At 44.7% G+C, this 27,652-nt stretch overlaps 1 protein-coding gene across 2 annotated transcripts in view; it reads left to right on the top strand.

Annotated features, from left to right (window-relative positions):
• Nucleotides 1-26,366, top strand: part of CLEC3B (C-type lectin domain family 3 member B) — a 39,419-nt gene extending 13,053 nt beyond the window's left edge. The window contains exons 2-3 of one of the 2 annotated variants that reach the window (XM_077491585.1): nt 23,670-23,774; nt 25,580-26,366. In XM_077491585.1, coding sequence (XP_077347711.1) covers nt 23,670-23,774; nt 25,580-25,980 — 506 coding nt within the window. In that variant the 3' untranslated portion in view covers nt 25,981-26,366. The remainder of the gene's footprint in view (nt 1-23,669; nt 23,775-25,579) is intronic. The other variant, XM_077491586.1, reaches the window with a different exon arrangement.
• The last annotated feature ends 1,286 nt before the right edge of the window (nt 26,367-27,652 follow it).

Genomic DNA, 27,652 nt, shown 5'->3' on the forward strand with positions numbered 1-27,652 from the left:
GTGTCATTTCCATTTTCATTTCCTAAAATCACACCGTGGTGGGGCGTGGCCTGACGATGCACTAGAGCAGACGTGCTTCGTGGGAGCTCCGGCATCGGCACGGTAATTTCAATCTTTTTTATCACGATCCCCTCGCATTTGCTCAGCCTAAGTATGGGGAGGAAGACGGGCAAGTCCCTGCCTAAGAAGAGAACGGCTACGGGAACGATTAAACGTTTCTTATCCGCGGAACCCGAGGACGCTGAGGGCCAAGACGGCCTAGGCCGCTCACCACACAGCACGCTGATTGCGCAAAGCCCCGCTTCTTCAGCTAGGCCAGAACGCAGACCGTGCTCGCCTGACACCTCGGCCGACTCGGAGGGAGAAGGGGACCTGGCCGGATCTCCCGGGGCAGCTACCAGGGTGAGTGACCTCCCGACTAAAGCTGACCTAGCCTCCATGCTGCTGAACCTTAAGCGTGTGATTAGGAAGGAGGTCTCGGCAGTCCGCTCTGACCTGTCCCAGGTTCTGATGCGAGTGGAGGAGATGGAACAACGCTTAGAACGACACGCATCCGCCATAAGAACTCTCCAGATGACCACCCGCCAGCTTGCAATCGCCCACCGGACGGCCCTTTACAAGATCAAGGACCAGGAGAACCGGAACAGGCGTAACAATATTCGGATCCGCGGCCTACCAGAAGCAACCGGAGAGGATGACCTCTTGCCCTCATTCAGAGGCATTTTTAACAGCTTCCTTGGCCGAGCAGCGGATGCACCTTTGAAAATCGATCGGGTTCATAGAGCCCTCCGACCCCATAATCTAGCCACGGATGCTCCGCGAGACATCATCTGTAGAGTCCACCACTATCCAGACAAAGAGCTGATTATGAAGAAGGCCAGAGACGCTACGCCGTTTGATTTTGATGGTGCCTCTCTTACCCTCTTCCCAGATCTGGCGAAGGAGACATTGGATGGGCGCAGGGCCTTACGCCCTCTCACAGAACTTCTGCAAGCGGCATCTATCAAATACAGATGGGGCTTCCCTTCAGCACTAATTGCCTCTGCTAATGGTAAAACCTCAATCCTCCGATTCCCAGAGAACTTAGCACAATTTTGTGATGACCTGAACATTGCCGCTCCGGACCTCCCTGGAAGGCAAGATGTCGTCCCACCTTTACCGAATGTCTCTGATCGACAGTGGCAGAGAGTGGGTCGTAAACACCAAGTTGCGACACAGGGGACCCAGGCGCACCCCTGATATGCACTTTGCGTGGTTCCTGGCATTCACCCTGATCTGCTTCTCCGGCTGGTGAAGGACTCTTGGTTCCCACAAGTATACTCCTGTACAGTTCTGTTTTTATTTGACCCTGCCTTGTCTGTTCGGTTAGGCATCTCCCTTTACTACCCATACTTTACCGCAACTGTTCAGTGTTCACCATCTCTGATGCCTTAGACTTCTGAGTGAGCCCGAAAAATGGTTTTGTGCACTGTGTTCTATGTGCATAATGTTGGGTTGCACTTTGGCGTACCCGTGAGCACACACTTGGACCCATATCTGGGACTGCCCACTGTCATTCTAGCGTGGTCGACAGATGTTACTTAGACCCTGTCTTAGATCATTTATGTTGCTTATGCTTATGTCATTTATTTTTTACTGTTTTGTTTTTTATGTTTTTCTTTTACCAGACGTATTACAGCACTGTGAGGCCATATGAGGTGCCGATGCCGGACTGTCGTGATGTGACCCTGACCCCCTATGGTGTGGTTGACGTCCGACTGTCCGGATACCCCCACCCCCCTCCACGACGGGGGCCTCCTGGCGCGGGGTCACGGTGCCCTTACTCTGCTATGCAGGGCGGGCGCGGGGGCCCCCAGCTGGGCGTGCGACCCGCCCTTGCACTCCAGTTTTCTGCGTGCAGTTAGAATTATCGCTAAGCTGCTCTTTCTCTTACTCTTGTCTCTGCTGTTCTGTTCTTCTTCTTGTGCTCTCCCTTCTTTCTTCTCTTTTTCTCTGGCCATCTATTTCTCCCCCTTCACCGCCCTCACCCACCCCTGTCCCCTTTGTTCTGGGTGGTTCTGTTTGCCTCGGTACTATCGCAATGATTGTGGTTGGGATGTGGTTCTTCTATCTGGGACCCAATGGCTACGGTGAACCTTATTTCATTTAATGTTAGGGGCCTACATGCCCCCGGGAAGAGACACAATTTGTTCCGGGAATTGACCTGGCTGCGAGAGGATGTGGTTTTTCTCCAAGAGACCCACCTCACTCACTCCGCTTCGGTTAAGTTGTACTCCCCCAAATACCCCACTTGGTATTACAGTCTTTTGAATATTTCTAAAGCCAAGGGAGTTGCCATTGGGTTTCGGAAAGGTACCGCGTTCACACTAGAATCTATGTTAAGTGACCCGACTGGCCGCTTTTTATTTTTACGGGGTACCCTGGGCAGCATGCCATGCACTCTGGCTACTCTTTATTCTCCCAATAGGGACCAGGTGACCTTTATTGCATCAACACTTTCCAAACTGAGGGACTTCGCTAGTGGGTGTGTGATCCTGGTGAGTGATTTCAATGTTGCACTAGAACCCACTCTGGACACTTCCAGAGGAGGCTCGACCTTGTCATATAAAAAATTGAGATACATCCGCACACAGCTCCATGAGTCGCAGTTGATGGACACCTGGAGGATCGCGCACCCACGCGAACGAGATTACACCTACTACTCCGCGGTACACCGTACGTATTCGAGAATGTTTTATTGACCACCAACATTTGCCACTTCTAGTACGATCGAACATAGAAACATCTCCCCTGTCAGATCATGCACCGACTTTGATTACCCTTAAAATAGACTCTTTGCCCCCTAAATCTGCCAACTGGAGGTTGAATGAAACAATAATATCCGAGGAAATAGATAGGAAGATGGTAGGCGTGGAGCTAGATTTTTATTTTAAAACTAATGTGTGCACTGAGATTTCCCCGGGCGTACTGTGGGAAGCTGACAAAGTTTTTATTAGAGGTAAACTCATTGAAATGGGCGCCAGGAAGAAGAGGGACCGAGCGGCTCAACAAAATACGTTGATACAGGATATTAGGGGATTAGAGCGGCTCCACAAACAGAGCCTCTCTGCGGCCATCTTGCATACCCCCACTGAAAAATGGGAGTCCCTAAAGACTCTCCTACACCTGGATCAGAAGCATAGATCTAGGTTGGTGTCCCAACATTTTTACGAGTGGGGGGACAGGCCCAGTAGATTGTTAGCTAATTCCATCAGACAGCGGAAAGCTGCCGCGTTCATTCCTAAAATTAGGACCACTGGGGGGTCTATGGTGTTTACCACCCCACATATTGCTAAGGAATTCAGGGAGTTCTACCAACACCTCTATCACGTCCGACAAAGTGATGTTGACGGAAATGCTAAGCAGAAACTTATACAGGATTACTTGACCCGAGCTACCCTCCCTCAGCTCCCACCGGAGGCCCTGGCCTTTTTGGAGGGGGAGTTTACCTCGGCAGAGTTACTGAGGGCCCTGAAAGGTATGGCGAAGGGCAAAGCACCTGAACCTGATGGTTTTACGGTGTCATATTACCGCTCCTATGCTGATAAACTATTCCCCCACTTGACCAAATATGCCAACGTGACATTAAACGGCGGAGCTCTCCGCCCAGAAACTGTCCATGCCCATATTACAGTTATACCCAAAGCGGGGAAAGATCCGGCCAACTGTGCGAGTTACCGCCCTATCTCGTTGCTTAATATAGATGCCAAAATCTACACTAAAGCGATTGCGAACAGACTACTCCCTCTGGTCCCGAGGTGGATATCGAAGGACCAAACTGGTTTCATATCGGGAAGGGAGGCACGCGATAATTCTCTGCGCACTTTCTCCCTGATGACGTACGTGCGGCGTCTCTCCCAGCCCACCCTGTTACTTTCCACAGATGCTGAAAAAGCGTTTGACAGGGTGGACTGGGAGTTCCTTATGGCGACGTTGACCCACCTCGGAATTGGCCCTTCCCTTAGGTCTCAAATCTCAGCTCTCTACCATCAACCCACAGCCCAATTGAGAATTAACGGCACTCTCAGTGACCCCTTCACCTTACATAATGGCACGCACCAGGGTTGCCCGCTTTCCCCCATACTATTTGCGATATCCCTAGAGCCCTTCCTGTCTATTGTCTGACATAATCCGAACATACATGGCATCACAATTGGCAGGTCGGAACACAAATATGCTGCATATGCAGACGATATATTGTTTTATGTGCAACAACCCCTGATTTCTCTCCCTAACCTCATATCTGAATTCTCGGCTTATGGTAGGGTCTCTAATTTCAAAATTAATATGTCTAAATCCGAAATACTAAATGTAACGGCCCCCACACGCACCGCATCACACTTGAAACAGAATTTCCCTTTTACCTGGCAGGCGCGGCACATGAAATATTTAGGTATTTATTTAATGCCCAACCCATTTGCCCTCTTCCGTGCCAATTCTCTGCCACTCCTCAACACACTCAGGTCGGACCTCCAGAAATGGTCTCAGCTAGGTCACTCATGGCTGGGGAGAATTGGGCTGATTAAAATGAACTTGCTGCCTAGGGTACTCTTTATGCTGCAAATGATCCCATTTGGGATACCAGTGGGTTTCTTTACTATATTGAACTCTATGGTGTATAAGTATATATGGAACAGGAAGAAACCCAGACTCCCACGGTCCTTACTCCTGCGATTACGGAGTGCTGGGGGCCTGGCAGTACCGGATTTCCGACTGTATTTCCGCTCCGTTGTGTTGGCCAGACTGTCAGATTGTAAATATTGTATAAATACCAAACTATGGGTCACACTAGAAACAGAACTATGTGGGACTGACCTCTCCACCCAAATGTGGATACCGAAAAAATATAGAACTTTGTTTATTAACTCGTCACCACTAACAACTTCTTCTCTCGCAATATGGGATTCCCTCTGCAAGAACCAGGGATGGCCGTACAACTCACCCTTGATGTCCTTATCGGGACTTAACTACTTCCCACCTGGAAACATGGGACCTTACCTACACTCCCCTTGGAGTTTGGGGGTTAAGACTCTCTTGCATCAGCTCACTGGTCCCTCTGGTGTTCTCCCACTCTCTGCCATCATGGGTGATTTACCTATTTCATACATGGACCGCTGGAAACATTGCCAACTGGCAGCGTTTTTCCGCTCCCTTCCTAAGCCTCTACGCTCCATAAACGAGCTCACACCTTTGGAGTCCGCTTTCTCAGCTAACCAGCCCACGGAGAAGCCCGTCTCTTATTTCTATCATGCGTTACTGTCCCTGGAGTCCCACAAGACCCCTACTTTTATCCGAAATTGGGAGCTAGACCTTAATAAGGAACTCACTCCTACTCAAGCATCCACTATCCTTACCATGGCACATACTGCTTCAGGCTCATCGAAAACATCAGACATGGCTTACAAGTTGTTAACCAGGTGGCACTACACACCTGTGACACTGCATAAGATTTTCCCTCAGATCTCCCCGCTGTGTTGGAGGGAATGTGGCGAACGTGCCACCCATGCTCATATCTGGTGGTTTTGTTCACAGATCCGCCCATTCTGGCTCGCTGTCCTGTATTGGATTAAGCAAATTCAGGGTCAGGAGGTGCCTAATGACCCGTGGTATGTCTTGCTTCATTGTACTGGTGAACCAGCAGGCTCGTATAAAAATTCTATTATACCCCATCTCCTCAATGCCATGAAAACTCTTATTCCACGGTATTGGAAGCAGAGGACGATCCCAACGCTCCGCTGCTGGTTACTCAAGGCCGATTACATATACTATATGGAAGACTTGACACTTTCTTTGAGAGGCAAGTCTGACCTAGCCAAAAAGATATAGGCCTGCTGGGTCGCCTTTAAGTACACCTCTGTATATGCGGATATTGTGTCTCAACCTATGTAATGTAATATAATAGTGCCTTAAACTTTAATCTTAATTTTTATGACCGATGCTGTAGATGGACCCTGCTGAGGCTAACAGTCACCCCCCCACCCCTTCCCCCTTTTTCCTACCCCCCCTCCCACCCTCTCCCATCCCTCCCCCCTTTCCTACTCCCCCCCTTTCCCCGCCCTTCTTCCATTTCCCACCCTCACCCCCCCCCCTCCTGCCCACGCTTCTCTCCCTCCCCCCCTCCCCCCGCTTTACCCTCCCTCCCTTCTTCCTTCCCCATCTCCCCCATCCCCCCCCCCCCAACCACCTCTCTTGCTTCTCTCTACACTCTAGACTTTTATTCTCTCTCCTTCTGAGCTTTCCTCCCTTTCAGAGCTTAACAGACTTCTTTATGTAAAACCGGAAGGAGGGATATGCTTCTTTTGATATATTACCTTTGGAGTCTCAGTTAAACACAAGAGGATATTGCTGGTACCAGTGGGGCCCCAGGACTCTACTGGTGGTCTGTTATTACTGACTCTCCCTTGGAGGGGTGCCCTCTGTATCCTACCTGGTGTTTCTTGCACGTTTTGTTTATGTCATGATTGATCATGTTACTCCTTTGACGATTTGTTTTTGATAAGTTGTATATGCTTCTTTTCATTAATAAAAACTGATTAAAACAAAACAAATCACACCGTGGCAGGGCCTCGCACTGTCAGAACACGCATTTAATGCACACAATTTCTGGAATTTATGGAATTTTCCCTCTATACACTTCTTGGGAACTTTACTCACACCTGGCAGCAGTAGGACAGGCCTGTAATGTTTGCCTTGGGCACTGGATCCTGCCCTTGGCGCTCACTTTGGCTTGTAGTATAAGGAGTGTAGATAGCAGCAAAGTGCTATACAGGTCCAGGGTTCTAGTCCATTCCTATAGCACTCAGAGTCTAAATATATACCCACTATGATGGGTGAAATCTAGTTCCCCAGTCCCTCCAGTAACCTGCAGGGTGGATAAGGGTTTCCCTGTATTTATGTCTGACTCTTGTTTTTAAATGTGGGGCATTACTTTATTGTATTATTCCTCTCTGTAAAGTTTTCACTATTTTGGTAGCAGGTAATGTTTTTGTAATGTTTACCTTTTTAACCACTTGAGCTATGGAAGATTTTTTGCTATTCTGTACTGCACTACCTTAACTTTCTATTGCACAATCATGCAACACTGTACAGAAACAAAATTTATATAATTTTTTTCACACAAATAGAGCTTTCTTTTGGTGGTATTTGATCACCCCTGTGTTTTTTTTGTATATCTACGAAAAAAGACTGAAAGTTTTGAAAATAACCCGATATTTTCTACTTTCTGTTATAAAATATATCAAATAAAAACAAACTTCTCCATAGATATAAGCCAAAATGTATTCTGTTACATGACTTTGGTAAAAAAAAATATCTCAATAAATTAATGTTAATTGGTTTGTGTGAAAGTTATAGTGTCTACAAACTCTGGAAGAGCTTCTGCTGAAAGATATCTCAGCCATCGTCCTGTTTTCCAAAATTCAAGGGACAAATTCAGTTCCTTCAAACTTTCCCAAAGTCTGCCTTCCAGTACTTGCATCATCTGAAGTGTTCGGGGCTGATCTTGAACATGACCCAGGCAAAAGTTTTCCTGCACCGGAAAAAGATTGCTTCTCTGAGGTCCAACTGTTGGACTCTGAGGTCAACCATACATCCTAGGACTCACTTTTGCATGAGGGCTGGTTGCCTCATGATAGCTCCCTTCGAGGTGGTCCCCTTTGCTCTGTTCCACTTGAAACTTTTTCAGGTCAACATGCTTATGATGTAGGAAATGAAGATCCTTTCTCTGGATTGCCCATTATTGCTGTCCAGACAGTCAAAAATCTCCTTGGCATGATGGATTTCAATCGCAGCCCTAGACTACAGGAAGTCTGACAGATGGGGTAGGGTCTATAATTCTCTGACGGGTCAGGGAACGTGTTCCCATAGTAGTCATTGCTCCCCATCAACATTCTGGAACTGAGAGCCATAAGACTCCTACACTAAAACCCTCTCCCACATGGGTGCAGTTGGACAACATCATGGGTGTGGCCCAGATTCTACAAAAAAAAAGAAATGTTTGTGACCAGGTCCAGGGATCCCCTGACTCTTGAGGTGGAGGTCCTAGTGAGTCCTTGGTCCACATTCAGAATGGTTAATGCATTCCCTCTAGTGAGCAATCTTCCTCAAGTACTCTGCAAGATAGAAGAAGAATGGATTCCAATGATCCCGATTGCCCAATCTGGCCCAGAAGAGCTTGGTATGCACACATACACAGACTCCTGGACATACACAGACTCCTGGAGAACCCTAAGGTGGTTACTTTCTTTCTTCTCAATGAGGATATTCCCCACTAACCTATGTCCTGCCGCAAAGCACACCAGTGAGATTTTACCCAGTGAGATTTTACTCCATTGCCTGGATGTGGTCAGAGCAGTAAGAGCGCTTTCAGAAGGCCAGCCCGGGGGGGGGGGGGGGGTAAAAACAGGTGGATGAACTGTGGCTTTATCAAATCCCCCCCAGCTGTCCACCAGAATTGTAAAATTAAAGCCATACAGTACACATGCCATTGTCACAATGCTTTGCTTAAATCATGATGCAGAGTTTTATGGGAAGCACTATTGCATTCAAGGGTGCCGCAATATAACCACAAGTTGAACGATTGGCTCACTGTTGCAGCATGGTCCCACAATGTAAGATTGCCATTCTGTAATTTAAAAAGTAAAAAAAAACAACCTCCCACCCTCTGAAAAGTGATCCACCGCAGATTGATTTTCGGAGTCCTTTGTTTTCCCTGAAGATCCAAAGAAGGGACATCCCTTACCTATCAGGGCCTATTCCACCAGAGTTGTCAGTGTTTCTTGAGCTTTTAGCATCAAGAATTTGTTTTGCAGGTTTACAAGGCTGCCATCTGATCTTCTATTAATACTGTACTTTTTTAAAAGTTTTGCCATAGGAATCTCAAGGTCATTGCTAAAGCAAGCTTCAGCTGCAAGGGGCTTCAAGCTGTCCTTTATGAATTTTGGATCTGTTGACTCTTGTTTTCTATAGGCCAGTTCGCTACTGTTTGCTATGTCAATTTATTGCCATGGCCAATAAGTCCTGTGTCCATCCCCTCTGGTGTTTCTCTTTATTGCTACAAAAATGGAGTACCATGAAGAGAATGAGTTTGTATGAGTGTGCACTGGGGCATTCCCAGAAAATCTTTTGTCAGTGTCCAATTACCTAAATGTAGCGGCATATAACCCATGGTTTATGAATACAAGTCTTATGTACAGTTTGTACTGTACTCCAAGATATGACATTTACAGGTAGGTCATAAATTCCCGTTTAAAAAAAAAAATACTTTAAAAATATTGTATATATGAAATGAAGCATATTAATAATTTGTCTTCTCAATTTGAGGCAGCAGGTGGAGTTTTATGTTTCTTTTTAACATTTTACAGGCTCCTAATGAAAGAAGTCCATTGTTTACAGTGCTCAGTGAGTCAGAGCAGAGATTTATTCCAGTGAAACATACTTTATGAAATTGTGCCTCAAAGCAAGCTTCAACTACTGTGCTATTTATCTAACCCATAATGCTGTGGGATTTTTTTTGTTATGTATTAAATGTTTTTGTAAAACAAAGACAGCATATGCAGTAGACATGGATAGGCAAACTATTGAGCACGGTGTGCCGAAAAATGTAATGCAACTCCACGCCTCAGATCAGCCCCAATTCCTGCAACTCCACGCCTCAGATCAGCCCCAATTCCTGCAATTCCACACCTCAGATCAGCCCCAATTCCTGCAACTCCACGCCTCAGATCAGCCCCAATTCCTGCAATTCCACACCTCAGATCAGCCCCAATTCCTGCAACTCCACGCCTCAGATCAGCCCCAATTCCTGCAACTCCACGCCTCAGATCAGCCCCAATTCCTGCAACTCCACTCCTTAGATCAGCCCCAATTCCTGCAACTCCATGCCTCAGATCAGCCCCAATTCCTGCAACTCCACGCCTCAAATCAGCCCCAATTCCTGCAACTCCACGCCTCAGATCAGCCCCAATTCCTGCAACTTCACGCCTCAGATCAGCCCCAATTCCTGCAACTCCACACCTCAGATTAACCCCAATTCCTGCAACTTCACACCTCAGATCAGCCCCAATTCCTGCAACTCCACGCCTCAGATCAGCCCCAATTCCTGCAACTTCACGCCTCAGATCAGCCCCAATTCCTGCAACTTCACAACTCAGATCAGCCCCAATTCCTGCAACTCCACACCTCGGATCAGCCCCAATTCCTGCAACTCCACACCTCGGATCAGCCCCAATTCCTGCAACTTCATACCTCGGATCAGCCCCAATTCCTGCAACTCCACACCTTGGATCAGCCCCAATTCCTGCAACTTCATACCTCGGATCAGCCCCAATTCCTGAAACTTCACACCTCAGATCAGCCCCAAGTCCAGCAACTCCACACCTTGGATCAGCCCCATTTCCTGCAACTTCACGCCTCAGATCAGCCCCAATTCCTGCAACTTCACACCTCAGATCAGCCCCAATTGCTGCAACTTCACGCCTTAGATCAGCCCCAATTCCTGCAACTTCATGCCTCAGATCAGCCCCAATTCCTGCAACTCCATGCCTCAGATCATCCCCAATTCCTGCAACTCCACGCCTCAGATCAGCCCCAATTCCTGCAACTCCACACCTCAGATTAGCCCCAATTCCTGCAACTTCATGCCTCAGATCAGCCCCAATTCCTGCAACTCCACACCTCAGATCAGCCCCAATTCCTGCAACTTCACGCCTCAGATCAGCCCCAATTCCTGCAACTTCAACTTCAGCGTTTCTTGAGCTTTTCAGCATCAATAATTTGTTTTGCAGGTTTACAAGGCTGCCATCTGATCTTCAATTAATACTGTACTTTTTTAAAAGTTTTGCCATAGAAATCTCAAGGCCATTGCTAAAGCAAGCTTCTGCTGCAAGGGGCTTCAAGCTGTCCTTTAGGAATTTTGGATCTGTTGACTCTTGTTTTCTATAGGCCAGTTCCCTACTGTTTGCTATGTCAATTTATTGCCATGGTCAATAAGTCCTGTGTCCATCCCCTCTGGTGTTTCTCTTTATTGCTACAAAAATGGAGTACCATGAAGAGAATGAGTTTATGTGAGTGTGCACTGGGGCATTCCCAGAAAATCTTTTGTCAGTGTCCAATCACCTGAATGTAGCCGCATATAACCCATGGTTTATGAATACAAGTCTTATGTACAGTTTGTACTGTACTCCAAGAGATGACATTTACAGGTAGGTCATAAATTCCCCTTTAAAAAAAAAATTAACTTTAAAAATATTGTATATATGAAATTAAGCATATTAAAAATTTGTCTTCTCAATTTGAGGCAGCAGGTGGAGTTTTATGTTTCTTTTTAAAATTTTACAGGCTCCTAATGAAAGAAGTCCATTGTTTACAGTACTCAGTGAGTCAGAGCAGAGATTTATTCCAGTGAAACATACTTTATGAAATTGTGCCTCAAAGCAAGCTTCAACTACTGTGCTATTTATCTAACCCATAATGCTGTGGGATTTTTTTTGTTATGTATTAAATGTCTTTGTAAAACAAGGACCGCATATGCAGTAGAGCAGGGGTAGGCAACCTATTGAGCACAGTGTGCCGAAAAATGTTTTTAAAGAAATTGAGTGTGCCGATTTTATAACAAAAAAAATCAACTTCACCCTCTCAATCACGAAAAGGATTTTTTATGTAAACAACTTTAGTAGTGAAAAATTAACATCCTGCACTCAATTCCTGCAACTCCACACCTCAGATCAGCCCCAATTCCTGCAACTCCACACCTCAGATCAGCTCCAATTCCTGCAACTTCTCGCCTCAGATCAGCCCCAATTCCTGTAATTTCACACCTCAGATCAGCCCCAATTCCTGCAACTCCACGCCTCAGATCAGCTCAAATTCCTGCAAATTTACGCCTCACATCAGCCCCAATTCCTGCAACTTCACACCTCACATCAGCCCCAATTCCTGCAACTTCCCACCTCAGATCAGCCCCAATTCCTGCAACTTCACACCTCAGATCAGCCCCAATTCCTGCAACTCCACGCCTCAGATCAGCCCCAATTCCTGCAACTCCACGCCCCAGATCAGCCCCAATTCCTGCAACTTCACACCTCAGATCAGCCCCAAATCCTGCAACGTCATGCCTCAGATCAGCCCCAATTCCTGCAACTCCACAACTCAGATCAGCCCCAATTCCTGCAACTTCACACCTCAGATCAGCCCCAAATCCTGCAACTTCACGCCTCAGATCAGCCCCAATTGCTGCAACTTCACGCCTCAGATCAGCTCCAATTCCTGCAACTTCACACCTCAGATCAGCCCCAATTCCTGCAACTCCACACCTCAGATCAGCCCCAATTCCTGCAACTCCATACCTCAGATCAGCCTCAATTCCTGCACACCTCAGATAACTGTCCCCCCTGCAAATCTGTTTCACTATTGTACCCCCTGCTCATCTGCCCCGCCACTGTAACCTCCTGCAAATCTGCCCCACCACTATACATCTGCCCCACCACTGTACTCCCCACCACTGTACTATCCTGCACATCTGCCCCACCACTGTACTGCCCTGCACATCTGTCCCACAACTGTAACCCCCTGTACATCTGCCTCACTACTGTACCACCCTGCTCATCTGCCCCACCAATGTACCCCCTTTCTCATCTGCCCCGCCAATGTACCCCCTTTCTCATCTGCCTCACCACTGTACTTCCATGTACATCTGCTCCGCACACTGAACCATCTTCTCATCTGTCCTAACACTGAACTTATCTGCTCATCCGCCCCACTACTGTAACCCCCTTTCCCATCTGCCACATGACTCTACCTCCTGCACATCTGTCCCACCTCTGTTCCCCTTGCTCATCTGTCCCACCAATGTACCTCCTTTCTCCTCAGCCCCAACACTGAACCCCCCTGCTCATCTGTCCCACCGCTGAACCCCCTTCTCATCCCTCCCACCACTGTACCTCCTGCACATATGTACCACCACTGTACCCCCTTGCTCCTCTGTCCCACTACTGTAATCCCCCTGCTCATCTGCCCCTTTTCTCATCTGCCCCAACACTGTACATCCCTGAACATCTGCTCCACTGCTGTATGCCTATGCTCTTCTGTCTCACTACTTAATCACCTTCTCATCTGTCCTAACACTGAATCTATCTGCTCATCTGACCCACCACTGTAACCCGCTTTCTCCTCTGCCCCACCAATGTACCTCCTGTACATCTGTCTCGCCTCTGTACCCCCCTGCTCTTCTGCTCCACCTCTGTTCCCCCTGCTCCCCTGCCCCACCACTGTTTCCCCTGCTCTCCTGTACCACCACTGTAACCCCCCTGCTCTCCTGCACCACCACTGTAACCCCCCTGCTTATCTCTGCCCCATCTATGTACCCATTTTCTCATCTGCCCCACTACTGTACATCCCTGAACATCTGCTCCACTGCTGTATGCCTATGCTCTTCTGTCTCATTACTGAATCACCTTCTCATCTGTCCTAACACTGAATCTATCTGCTCATCTGACCCACCACTGTAACCCGCTTTCTCCTCTGCCCCACCAATGTACCTCCTGTACATCTGTCTTGCCTCTGTACCCCCCTGCTCTTCTGCTCCACCTCTGTTCCCCCTGCTCCCCTGCCCCACCACTGTTTCCCCTGCTCTCCTGTACCACCACTGTAACCCCCCTGCTCTCCTGCACCACCACTGTAAACCCCCTGCTTATCTCTGCCCCATCTATGTACCCATTTTCTCATCTGCCCCACCACTGTACATCCCTGAACATCTGCTCCACTGCTGTATGCCTATGCTCTTCTGTCTCATTACTGAATCACCTTCTCATCTGTCCTAACACTGAACCCATCTGCTCATCTGCCCCACCACTGTAACCCAATGTCTCATCTGCCCCACCAATGTACCTCCTGCACATCTGTCTCACCTCTGTACCCCCTGCCCCACCTCTGTTCCCCCTGCTCTCCTGCCCTACCACTGTTCCCTCTGCTCTCCTGCACCACCACTGTAACCCCCCCTGCTCTCTTGCACCACCAGTGTAACCCCCCCTGCTCTCCTGCACCACCACTGTAACCCGCCCTGCTCATCTGCCCCATCAATGTACCCCTTTTCTCATCTGCCCTACCACTGTACCTCCCTGCACATCTACTCCACCGCCGTATCCCCATACTCTTCTGTCTCACTACTGAATCACCTTGTCATCTGTCCTAACACTGAACCTGTCTTCTCATCTGCCCCACCACTGTAACCCGCTTTCTCATCAGCCCTACCAATGTACCTCCTGCACATCTGTCTCACCTTTGTACCCCTTGCTCTTCTGCCCCACCTCTGTTTACCTCCCCCACCTCTGTTTACCTGCCCCACCACTGTTCCCCCTGCTCTCCTGCACCACTACTGTAACCCCCTGCTCATCTGCCCCATCAATACACCTCCTTTCACATCTGCCCCACTGCTCTACACCCTGCTTCTCTGCCTCAACTCTGAACCCCCTTCTCATCTGGCCCATCACTGTACCCCCCTGCTCTTCTGTCCCACTGCTGAACATCCTTCTCATCTCTTCCACCACTGTACCTCCCTGCACCTCTGCCCCACCGCTGCACATTCCTGCTCTTCTGTTCCACCTCTGAACTCCTCCTACTCATCTGCTTCACCGCTGTACCCTCTTCTCATCTATGATATGTGTGATATGCAGAGTGGTGAAAGGAAGCAGAGATGAGACACATCTACCTGTCCTGTCATGCTCATCCTGCTGATTCACCTCTGGCATCCAGCCCATGTGCTTGTATGTGATGTATGTGATGTATGCAATGTCACATACAAGCATCTAGAATGGATGCGCAATGATGAGCTCAGCTCAGGGGCATTTTCTGAAAGCAGTGGGCCTGTGTGTAGGATCATAATTTGGGCCCCCCGCAGCTGCGAAAAAGTGGTTGAGTATGATTTTCATTGCGCTGAATACTGGCTGTGCCTTAAAAGGACACAGAGCACCGGGGGTTCAGTAGTAGTAAGTAATGCAAAGGTTCAGAAATAATTTCAACAAAGTTCCCAGAAGCTCAACACTAATTCCACAAACTGTTACCTGATTGGGGTTTTTTCATTCACAGTGAAATGCCTTCTTTCTGAGAATGGTAGTGGCAACCAAGTGAGTCATCTTCCTCCAGATGGTGGATGGGGCTAGCAGGACTGTGATTGGCTTTAGCAGTGGCCAATGATAGTATTCCTCCTCCTGGAAACAGGGACTGCCCCCCCCCCCCCCCCCAGCAGAACTGTACTCATCTCTTCCCCATCACAAAAGCTGAGGATTGCAGCTACAGCAAAGTTAGAGAACCAAGCAATGTTTCCCATCTTTTACAATGTGCGTGGGGCACAGTGCCTCCCCCTCAGTGCAGGTGCGGCATGTGGAATTCTGAAAATGGTATTCATTAGTATCTCACTGACACTTCCCTGCACTGCTCTGCTGATGGGGGGGAGTCGAGTGCTGGCAAAAGAGGCTTCGCGTGCCGGGTGTTGCCTACCCCAGCAGTAAAGAGTGAAAAAAGAACATAAAAAAAAAATTCTAATAAAATTGATCCTGTAAAGACGCAGTGAGTTTTTCATCAGATTTGGAGATAAGGCTTCTGGCATGATAGAACGGTAGGTCTGGTATTAAACTGCGTTCTATGATATCCCCGTTCCTACATGGTAAAAGTTTTATGTATAATGTGGTATAAATATATCAAATTCACTTGCGATCAAATCAATATTATATAGTGAAATGACAATAAAAAATATGACATTTATGGAAAAATGCTATATTAAAAATCTCATAATTAAGAAGATTTATTGGCATATTCAACAATGCTAAGATTGATGATGTACAACATTCATTAACTAATAGCAATCACATCAGATTTTGGTTTCAGTCTTATTAAATAGTAACTAAATTTTCACGAGAAAATGATCACATTTAAAAAATAATAATATAGCATATACAGTTGGGACACACACCATATTCCAATATATTGTTGTTAAAAAAAGTATTTTCTGTTCAGTCTGCAGCACTGTAATTTTCTGTAAAATTCAATGGAATGTGGCAACCTGGAGGCATTCTGTACACAGTGTAGAGAATTCCCGCAGAGATGTAATTTTCTGCTTGTGTGATTGGCTCACTGATTTTCCCAGAAGTCAGCACTTTAAGTCAACTTTTAGGCATCCTCTGCAACAAAATTTTAATTTCGTTGAGATGCTCCTAAACGGGTAAACACTTCTAAAGCAATGCAGACCCTGCCTCATTAGAACCCTGCAAATTTTTCCTCTGATCAAAAACGAAAAAGTCACTCCTATTCAGACTCAGTCCTGCAAAAGACATGATCTAACAAATAGCTATTCCTTCAGATCAGAAACAGGTAAGACTGCAACAAAGTTTGTTAAATTCTTTGCAATGATCACCCAGAGGGGATTGTTTTTTCTCAACAAATCCCAAGACCCTCAGCCTCTCCAAGACAAGACTATTCAATGTAGAATTCCTTGAGATGTTTGGATTGATTTACTAAAGACTAATGCCACGTACACACGACCGGACTTTCCGGCAAACTAGGTCTGACGGTCTTCCCGATGGACTGAGTCTGTTCGAAAGTCCATTAGTTTTGAACGTGATGATGTAAGACGAGCTAAAAAAGGAAATTCAATAGCCAGTAGCCAATAGCTTCCCTTGCGCCATATTTGGTCCGTCGGACCAGCATACAGACGGACGGTTTTCCCGATAGGAATTGAGTCAGTTGGACAGATTTGAAACATGTTCTATTTCTAGGTCCGTCTGTTTTTTTTAAATTAAAAACGATCGGATTAGCCCACACACGATCAGATTGTCCAACGGACTGATTCCATCAGACCTAGTCTGCCGGAAAGTCTGGTCGTGTGTATGCATCATTAGAGACACTTTACTTTACAAAGTAGATGTTTACTTTGCAAATGAGATGTTCCCTGAGCTTTGTAAATACAATGAAGCAGTGTTCATTTTAATCAACCTATCATATGCTAGCAAAAATCCACCTTTAAATTATCTTGCACATGATTGAGTACTCAAGATAAATACAGGTTCCCCATGTAGCATTCACCACCAAAACTGCTTGTGGATTTTTCTGGGCCTCCTAGACTTTCAACCCATAATGTGGCCAACAACTGCCTCAAAAATGCTCACTGACCCACCAGTGGTGACCAAATGATAGATAGCCACACTGTCAATGTTTTTTTGTTTTAAAGAACAAAAGAAGGGTGCAGTAGCCCCATGCATTACCAATTTTTCAAATATACAATGAAAAAGTATTCATGCCCCTTGAAATTTTCCACATTTTGTCATGTTGTGATAGACTAATAACGCGTACACATGACCGGTTTTCCCATCGGAATAAACTCCGAAGGTTTTTCCAATGGTGTTCTAACAGAGTTCCTCTGAAACTGTTGTGTGTACACGATCGCACCAAAGTCCGACCGTTAGAATGCGGTGACGTACAGCACGTATGACGAGACTAGAAAAAGGAAGTTCAAGACTACAAGTGCACTAGGTTCTTCTAGTGCACTTGTAGTGCCAAGTGGATTTTCCTTTAGTAAATAAGCCCCATTGTCACTGTAAACACAAAATGACTTACAAAACTGCTATTGAAAGAAGAAGCCACACATTGTTGTATTTCAAAATGTTTACTCTGTGCACATTCACACATGTGTGTTTATAAAACGTGTTAAAACTTTTTTTGTTTTTTCTCAATATTTTTTGGGGTTTTATATTTTTTCCTCGAAATATATTTTTTTTGTTTTTGCAATATTTATTCATTTATTTTTTTCATCAATATATTATATTCATTTTTTTTTTTAGAAACAGGCATGTTTTAAAACATAACATACACAACTCTGGAACTTACAAAGTTCAATGTATAAAAACTGAAGGCAATATCAGACATTATAGTGTCACAAATGTCTTTGAAGATGCACACAAATTGAGAGTCCAAATGGGTAATGTCAACATGTGCTATCTCCCATCATGGGGGATCAATGGACGTGTTTTGTGGGTGCAATCCCTTCCTCTCACCTATTAGCATTATGAGGAAGGGGTTGCACCCACAAAACGCTTACATTGAGATCCCCTGATGGCAGATAGCACATGTTGACACACCATGTGCATCTTCAAAATTTGGCTTTTAAAATGTACAAATATAAAAAAAGAGAATCTGGTCATCGAAAAAGGAAATGAAGAACATGATCGATTTTTTTTTTTTTTTTAGGGAAAAGGGGATTATGTTCTCCCCAGAATATTGATCATGTTCTTCATTTCCTGCTGCATGATGTCCAGGCGATTGCACATTGCGTTCATCTCCCCATTCCACGCCATGATTTTGGTAATGAGGGTTTGCGCACTGGCCCTGGTAAAAGGTTCCGCCGCTTCCCCTTCCACAACCAGAATATCACCTCAAATTGATGAAAAAACATGTATTTAGAAATATGCAGGCATACATAGATTACCTGAAGCTGGGGTGTCAGACACTCACCTGGTGGGGTGCCCATGTCATCCACTTCCTGCACCTCTCCTTCCTTCACATCCTCGGGGGGCTGGGGCTGGGGCTTACTTCCCACTCAGGCTGGTGAGGTTGGGGGTCCCTGGGATCCTGTTGTCTGAGTCTTTTCTTCCCTATGAGAATGAAACAAAAGGTATACTTAGCACACAGATATTTAAGTCCAGAAACAGGAATATGAAACATTTCTTTGAAGTGGTGTACAATTGTCTGTTTGGGAAGAGATCCAAGTTGAAGACATAATTAAAATTCTCTTTTAACCAAACTGCAATACGTACCTTTTTTGGCCAAGTTTCACAGATGGAGACACTGCAAGTATCCCCTGGAGCACCTGTGTGGGTTACCCTAAAAAATGTTCTCTGGTGTTTCACACTAGTATTCCTAAGTCCAGATGTGTAAACATCCACTCCTTACATTCCACTGAATCAAGTTTGCAATTCATTCTAGTTTCAAAGACATCTACACAGAAATATCCTAAACTTCTTTTAATAGGACAAATTAGCATGACCAAAATGTAGGTGTAGTGCCAGTACTCCTAACGAGTACGCGCTATGTGTTTAAATTTAGTTTTTGCCCAAAACTGTAGTCAGTTTTGGGCTTAATTGTGTTAAATTGTACTTTGGCATCAGTTTGGCTAGGCTGCATAGAAGTTCTGCCTGGTCATAGGTGGGGTTGTACACCTGTGGGAGGCTATAGAATGCAGTCTGGTTGGACGCATTGGGTACCAATCTTTATCTCGGAGCCAATCAGTGGGCGCGTTTGTTTCACTGCGTAATCCAGGAAAGGGTACTTAAGGTGCCGAAGTCACGTGGATCTGGGTTCCGGTCCAAAAGTTGTTGCTGACTCCGTGGTCCTGGTCCTCCTTACCAGCCCCCGGGGGCCCTCATGGCCTGGGGTGCGGATCCGTCCGTTTCCAAGCCTCAGAACTGGCTAGCTTGAGGCGCAGTAACTGGAAGGAGGATTATAAGGTGTTCCGGTGCTGTCTCGGGTTTAGAGAGGCCCAGCAACTCTACAGGCGACCAGAGGAGGACTCTTCAGTAAGAGAGCCACGCACAAGGCTGGCTGCTCGGTAAGAGCCTGGAAGCTGAGCTGCCATGGACATTGATTGAATCCACAATTCTTATAGTATCGCCGGACCGGCTGAAAGATTCTGGTACAGTCAGAAAAGTTCCTACTTCTACCCTTCCAGTTGTAACTAAGTTTCCAAGTTTCCAACCAAGTCTGTGTGAGAGACTTTGTAAAGCTAGAATTAACTGTTGGCTGCTAAACTCAAAACTTAAGGATTTATCCAACAGTTAAAGAGTCCAGTTGCGAACGGCTGTTCCCTGGATTGTGTACATAGAAAGAGACTTTTATTGAAGTCAGCAGTTCCAAGCACCTGAGCTAAACTTTGCCCTGATACCCTCTATTCCCAACTTAGAGACTGAGTTTGTTCAATTGTTTTATGCAAAATAAAAATCCTAACAAGGAATTCAAGTGTCGGTCTCTACAGTTACTGGGTTATCAACCCTGGGAACCCCTAGACAAGTACAACGAGTACGAGCTGGAGGAGGTAATCGGTAAGCCCAGAAAAATTTAGCAGCTTCTTCGGGGGTTAGTGCTACATAGATATAACCCTGTACCAGCTAAATACATTGTATTTATTGACAAACAATGTTTCCTACGAACAATGTTTTCTACGAATGATTACTGTGCCCACAAACATGAAAGTTGCCATTTCAAACTGTACAACAGTAAAGAAAAGCACATGGAGCAGCATGCAATTATCATAATAGGAACACACGACAAGTAATTACTTTTTTGAAGCTCCTTCTTGATGTTGCAAAACTGATCCGGCTCCCTGAGTTTGATGTCAGACCATCGCTTCCTCAACTGCTCTTTTGACCGGCGTACCCCAAACTTCTGCTCCAGGGGGCTGACCCCATTTGACATGATGTCGTCCGTTCTTCTATTCGGATGGGTATATGACCATGTTTCCCATCATAATCCTCCCTCCTTAAAATCCACACCATCTCTACCATTTCCTCAAAGGCCATGTTGGTGGTCTTCCATCTCCTCCTGGATATGGATGTTTGGGGTTCCGGGCTTTCCTCCGTGCTAGTTCCACAATGTGTCTCCGCCATTTTCTCAATATACTCCTACCGCGCACCGAAGAGAGAAGGGGCGGGGAATATTTCTGAAAAAGAACGTCGGGGGTGGGCGAAGCGGGTGGAGTTTGACACATGCGCAGTATATATAAAGCTAATACGCATCTGTCGTATGTCCGATCTGTGTGTCAAACGGCAGTGGCGAGCGTCCAAAACAAAGGTAACATTTGAACTTGGCCCATCACAGTGGCCTATACTGCTTCAAGATTGAGGCCTATATGGGGATAAGATAATGAGAGTTTAGACTGACATTAGTGTTTTTTTCTTATCAAGCTAACATGCGTCGTACGTTCGATCAGTGTGTGTGTGTGGAGGATGAACCGAAGTGGCAAGCGTCCTAAATGAAGGTAAAATTTGAACTTGGCCCATCACAGTGGCCTATACTGCTTCACATTGGAGGCCTATATTGGGATAAGATAATGAGAGTGTTTTTGGCTTGTGTATTGTCTTACAGAAAAAATTAATCAGTTTAAGGAACCAGAATTTCTGTCAAGTTTTATTGACAAGTACAGGGAAATTAGGAATCTGTGGGAAGTCAATAACAGTTTATATTACAATAAACAAGCAAGGAAGGCAATGCTGGAGTGACTTCTGGTATTTGTGAAGACTCGGGTCCCTGAAGCAAACATTACGTTTTTGGAAAATAAAATTGGGATCTTGAGGAACATTTATAGGAAGGAGCCCAAGAAGATCCAGGCTTCCCTCAGATCAGGAGCATCAGCTGAGAATGTTTAAAAAAAACAACTGAGGTTTCTGGATGACCAGACTTAAGCCAGGGAATCTCTTTCGACCCTTCCCTGCAGCCTTCCCTCCACCCCAGCAGAGGCTTCCCAGGAACAAACTGGGCCTTCCATCCTGGAAGAAGTGGATGCGCCCAGCTGGAGCCAGGTATATTCGTTTTTAGACATAATTATTGTCCTAATATTAATGATGTTAACTAGATGTTATAATTGCTTACAAATCAATGATTTTAGACCAAAAATGATGTATACATATCACTAGACAGCAGTGGCCAAAAATGTTGTTGACCAGCTTGAAAAACGCTGGGGTCAGAATGATAGTCTTTTCTTTTGCAAGTCATGAGCTGAAAATTGTGTGTGATTGATGAAGCAAAAACTACAACTATGTCCCTTTTTTATACACAGGATGAGCTCTGCCAGGAGTAGGATCTGGGAAGCTTCAGCCAGGAGGAGGCCGTGCCAAGCGTCAGCCAGGAGGAGGCTGTGCCCAGTGGCAACCAGGAGGTGGCTGGACCCAGTAGGAGCCTCACCCAATCCCAGGTGCCTCCCCTCTGCCTTACCACCAAAAGACCCAAGAAGGGGACAATGACGGAGGAGGCAGCACTGGGCCTCATTAGGGAAGCCAGCGATTCCCTGAGGAGCCCCCCCCCCAACGCTGAAGAGGCCTATGGCTGCTATCTAGCCACCAGGTTGCTGGAATGACCTCCTCCTCCACCAAATATTGACACTACTACTTGGGGTGTATTCACTTTTGTTGCCAGCTGTTTAGACATTAATGGCTGTGTGTTGAGTTATTTTGTACACTCACTACTTTACATTGTAGCAAAGTATAATTTCTTCAGTGTTGTCACATGAAAAGATATAATAAAATATTTACTAAAATATGAGGGGTGTACTCACTTCCTGTATTAGGGTGTTTGTATTCTGTGTGAAGTAGTAAAGAAGGCTACTAAAATAAGTTTAAGGAAACAGACTTTTTAGATGGATCGCCAGGTAAAAATAAAGTAAAAAGGCCAAAAAATTGCAATTTGATACAATTTTGTTTTTAGTTTTAAAATTGCTTCCAAGTAATGCCATCGTTATTATCAAATCAGTAGGCCCATAGCAGAAAAATAACAATTTCTCTGGTCCTTAAGGGGTATAACTGCAGGTGTGTGAAAGAAATGGTTGAAGCAGAACTTCACTGAAACAGTGAAGTACCACTCATTTTCTACTTCCTGCAGTCTGTAATTTTTTTTTTGGAGGGAAATGAGTGGAGTCAGTACCGTTTTTTGTCAGTACCCTCTCCCTCTTCACCAATTCATGCCTTGCTAGGGTGACATTTCTCCCCCCGCTCTCCAGCCTTGCAGTTTTGCACATGCACAGTGGCGATCTGGCTGTGATTTAACTGCTGACTTTTAATTTTTTTAATCGATGATGACGTTCATTTTTACAGGACACAAAAGTGATGAACTTGACAGCAGGATGAGGGGTTAAAAAGCCAATGTTTTTATAAAACAGTGATGTATGTTTTTTCATTTTACAGAGATTCAGAGGAAGTATACGTCTTGAGATAATTTTGTTCCTCTAAATCAGCATTTTTCAACCAGGGTGCCCAGGCACCCTGGGGTGCCTTGAGGTTTCTTCGGGGTGCCTTGCCAAAATGCCTAAACATTGATTATAAATTGTATACAAGCTAGCAGGGGGATTAAGCCTGCCTTTTAGTTACACAAAACCACAGGTTTTCATTATACACGATTACGACTTTCTAGACACTGGCATCCTAACAACCATGAGTAAACGCATGAGTAAATAAGGAGGATTTCTGTTGCCTCCACAGCATCCTTCTTTGACCCTCCTGTGCCCCTTTCCCTCAGCACTGTGGCGGCATTAGCTGACTGATGGAGAGAAATTGAGGGAGAAGAGAAACATTGGAATACTAGTCAGTACCAGTGTGCACAAGCGTATTTGCTTTGGAAGAATAAATCACCTTCAACGTTGGGTGTCCTACGTGGGAATGTTGCTGAATTGTGTAAAGCTATTAGAATCGTTTTTTTACATTTTAGAACGGGGTGCCTTGAGATTGTCTATAATTGTCATAATTGTAAAGGGTGCCTTGAGATTTTCTATAATTTTAAAGGGTGCCTTGACTGAAAAAAAGGTTGAGAAACACTGCTCTAAATGACTGATAGTATGTTACTAAGTAGCTGACAATGGAATGTCATTCTTCTGCCTTATTCAGCAGATGTAGTAGTTACCCTGAAAATGTATGAGGAGCTGAAGAAGGAGGTCCAGGACCTTAAGCATGAGATAAACCATCTAAAGGAACAACAGTCATTGCAGTCAAGTAAGTAAAGTGCAAACCATTTATAAATCAGTAACCAAGAAACCTGTGATGTTTGCTCTCATTGTAATAATGACTTTCTTTTCCATAGCAAAATATGACAATCAGTGTTTCTTTACCCTTTATAAATGGTGCTTTAGGCTTGTCCTGTAATTAATGGTAAACCTGTACCCAGAGCAGATTAAAAAATGTATTTTGCTCACTACAAGCATAAATCTGATGGGTATCCTCCACAGAAAAATAATGTTACACTTTTACAATACACATTGGGAATCTGTTCTAAGTCCATGACTAGCACTGAAAAGTGTAGTGTAAAAAAAATAAAGATTTTTATTTGATCAAGAATATTATAGAATACATTCAGATTCATATATTAAAGTGCTGAGTCAATTAAGAATTTTAACATACAGGGTTGGAAAATGTCACCCCCTATATGCAATGGATAGATTCATGCATAGCATGAATCTATCCAGGGCCGCCGCGGCCACCCCCATTCCTGCACCCGGCCCTTTCAGGACACGGGGCACATGAATTACAGTGGCCAGGTTTTTTTAAGCACCTGGTTAGAGTCAAAGGCTCTAATAGGCTTCAAAATTGGGTAGGCTTGGGTCACAGAGAATGCGCTCCGATCCCACCCAGGTGTGTTACATCAGTGGATGAATATTCGCTGTTGAAACACTGATTCTCAATCTGACCAATCAAATGCGGGTGTAAGACCTGTTTTCTGATTGGCTGAAAAGAGAAGACTCCCGATTGGCCGCTGAAGAGGGAGGAAACATAAGCCGCTGCCGTGATGAGCCATGGAAAGCAGGAGAATGGGAACGCCGAACAGCGGAAGCTGCCGGTGATGGAGTAAGTGCTACCAATCAACCGACCGGGGGGGGGGGGCTGCTATACTGTTTGCTGCCCCCCCCCCCAAAATGTTTTCCACCGGCACCTCTGATGAAATGTTTTACAATAAATCATTAATGAATAAATAAATGGCATAGCTTTTCAATGACAGCTCCTAGTTGGCATAGTGAAGCTAGACCTCTCTCAATGCACATTAAATGTTAGGTGACAAATCATGAGTTAGTTATTATAGTCACAAAGATGCTGCAAACAAAACATATGAAGACATCCATAAATTCCAAATCTTTTCTAACTGGCAAAAATCAAGATAACATTTACCGTTTTTAAAACATAATTTTATTTGATATACAGTGATACCTCGGTTCACAAGCTTAATTTGTGAAACTACTGTAGTCGCGAACCGAGGCAAATTTTTTCATAGGGTTCAATGAAAATCAGGTTAATCCATTCGGAAATCTTTATCTAGGGGCCAGAAAACACCACTTTGCATCCAGGAAAAGATGACCTGAGGGCATGATAAAGTTGTAGAATTCATATGAACTGTTTTTCCATGATTCCCAATCAAGTAAGCCCATGGTAGTCAGGGGGCAGAAACCCCTATTTGAGTGGATTGGTTCTCCTAAGACTCTCATCTTGCACTGCTCTTCTTAATATGAATGTGTCAGACCAGGGAAGATGGCCACGGCTCGTGTTTGTGAACTGAAGTGGAGTTTGCGTACCAAAGCAAATTTTTATGAACTCATTCGTGAACCGAGGTATCACTGTATTGCTGCTTTGCTAATATTGCTGGTGTAGAAAAACAAGAATACATTTCTAGATTAGTATGGCAGCTTAGAATGAATATTCCTACAGTTATCCACACTTAACACTGCCACTGGCAACCCATAAAGTATACTAGCTCATTTGATATTATTTCAGACTCATGGATCACAATTACTTATTACATGTTTCTTCAGTCTGTTTGAAGGGCACGAAAACATTCAACAAATGCTTCCTGTCCGTCTCTGAACCAAAGAACTACCATGAGGCCAGCGATGACTGCATTGCACAAGGTGGAACCCTGAGTACCCCAGAAGCCAAAGATGAGAATGACTTTTTGAATGATTATGTGCGCAAGAGTTTAGGCATGAGCTCTGAAACGTGGATAGGTATCAATGACATGGCAACTGAGGGTTCTTGGGTGGATATGACTGGCAGTCGAATTTCCTTTAAAAATTGGGAGACCACAACAACCTTTGAGCCTGATGGCGGCAAACAGGAAAACTGTGCAGCATTGTCTGCAACTGCAGATGGCAAGTGGTTTGACAAAAATTGCAAAGCGCAACTGCCTTTTGTATGCCAGTTTGCAATCGTTTAGTTAAGTTCTCTCTATTATCCTATATCACTTTAAAAAGTAAGTCCAACCATAATGGGCAGTTTTGGATGGCTGTTGCTAAAACTATCAGCATCCACCCAAAACTGAAAAATTTTATATTTGTCCCTAGTCTACAAGCATGCTTAGAGCGATTATGTAGCAAAATCTAAAGACAATAAGCTCAGTCACCTAAAAAAAAAATAAGAAAAACTTCATGCTTAATAAAACTACACATGTCATTGTCACTGCTATATTTTATTTAGACCCAGTCTTTAACTTGCTGACACATATATTTATTTACATATTCTGTATTGTACATGGCCTAATGAGAGGAAATAATTAACATTACAAGCTATGTTAATTGTACCAAATAAAGTCTTTTTCATTTATATCTTCATATTACAAATTAGTGTTTTTCACTTGTGGTTTTTAAAATGACTTCCATTAATCAAAATGGGTCTTTATTGACACATTGTCATCAGATCATTTACGTCAACAAAAATGCATTTGATTATATGTACGTTTAATATATATTATATGTTATGTTTTTTATTTGCCTAGAAAAGCATCCCTTGTGTAAATATTCAAAAGCCCCAAAGACCATCTTGGATGTGATGTCAGCAGCCCCAGCAGGCTCAGAGCTGTATCTTGGGTTTTTAAGGTGAAGTGTATGTAACGAGGTGAAGAGGAGGGTGGAGGTGCTGAGCTAGCACAGACAGCACATAAGAACTCTCAGAAAGCTATTACATGTAAGGAGGGAGAAGGCTGTGCAAAATAAATTACTCTTCCTAGCATGGTCAAATTTTCTAGCCAGGTCAATGGAATATTGCAAGCGAATAAAAAATGTTTTACTGGCCATTCCACATGGCTAATTGCTAAAGTGACCCCCTGGGAGGCAAATATGGAATTAACCGATTTAACCACTTGCCAACCATCGCACGCAGATTTAAGTCAGCAGAATCGCACAGGCAGGCAAAAGGGCATACCTGTACATTCCTTTCAATTTGCCGCCTAGCACGAAGACATTTCAATGTTCTGCCTAGCAACATGACAGGGATCTACTGCTCCCTATCATCGGGAGCAGTGATCTCTGTCATGTTGTTGTGAGCCCATCCCCTCTACAGTTAGAACACATCCAGGGAACACACTTAACCCCTTGATCGCCCCCTTAGTGTTTCATTTATACAGTAATCAGTGACTATTTGTAGCTCTGATCACTGTATAAATGTCAATGGTCCCAAAATAGTGTCACAAGTGTCCGATCGGTCAGCCATAATGTCGCAGTCCCAATAAAAATTGCAGATCGCCACCATTACTAGTAAAAAAAATAATACTAAAATGCCATAAATCTATCCCCTATTTTGTAGACGCTATAACTTTTGCGCAAACCAATCAATATACACTTATTGCCATTTTTTCAACCAAAAATATGTAGAAGAATACATATCGGCCTAAACTGTGGAAGAAATAATTTTTTTTCAAAATATTTTTTCGGGGATATTTAATATAACAAAAAGTAAAAGATATAGATTTTTTCAAAACTGTCTGTCTTTTTTTAATTTTTTTTATAGTGCAATAAAATAAAAATTGCAGAGGTGATAAAATACCACCAAAAGAAAGCTCTATTTGTGGGGAAAAAAGGACATCAATTTTGTTTGGGTACAACGTCGCATGG

This window comes from Lithobates pipiens, unplaced genomic scaffold (genome assembly GCF_037356315.1).
Source record: "Lithobates pipiens isolate NorthernLeopardFrog02 unplaced genomic scaffold, aLitPip1_a1.2 Scaffold_19, whole genome shotgun sequence".
Classification (NCBI taxonomy): domain Eukaryota; kingdom Metazoa; phylum Chordata; class Amphibia; order Anura; family Ranidae; genus Lithobates; species Lithobates pipiens.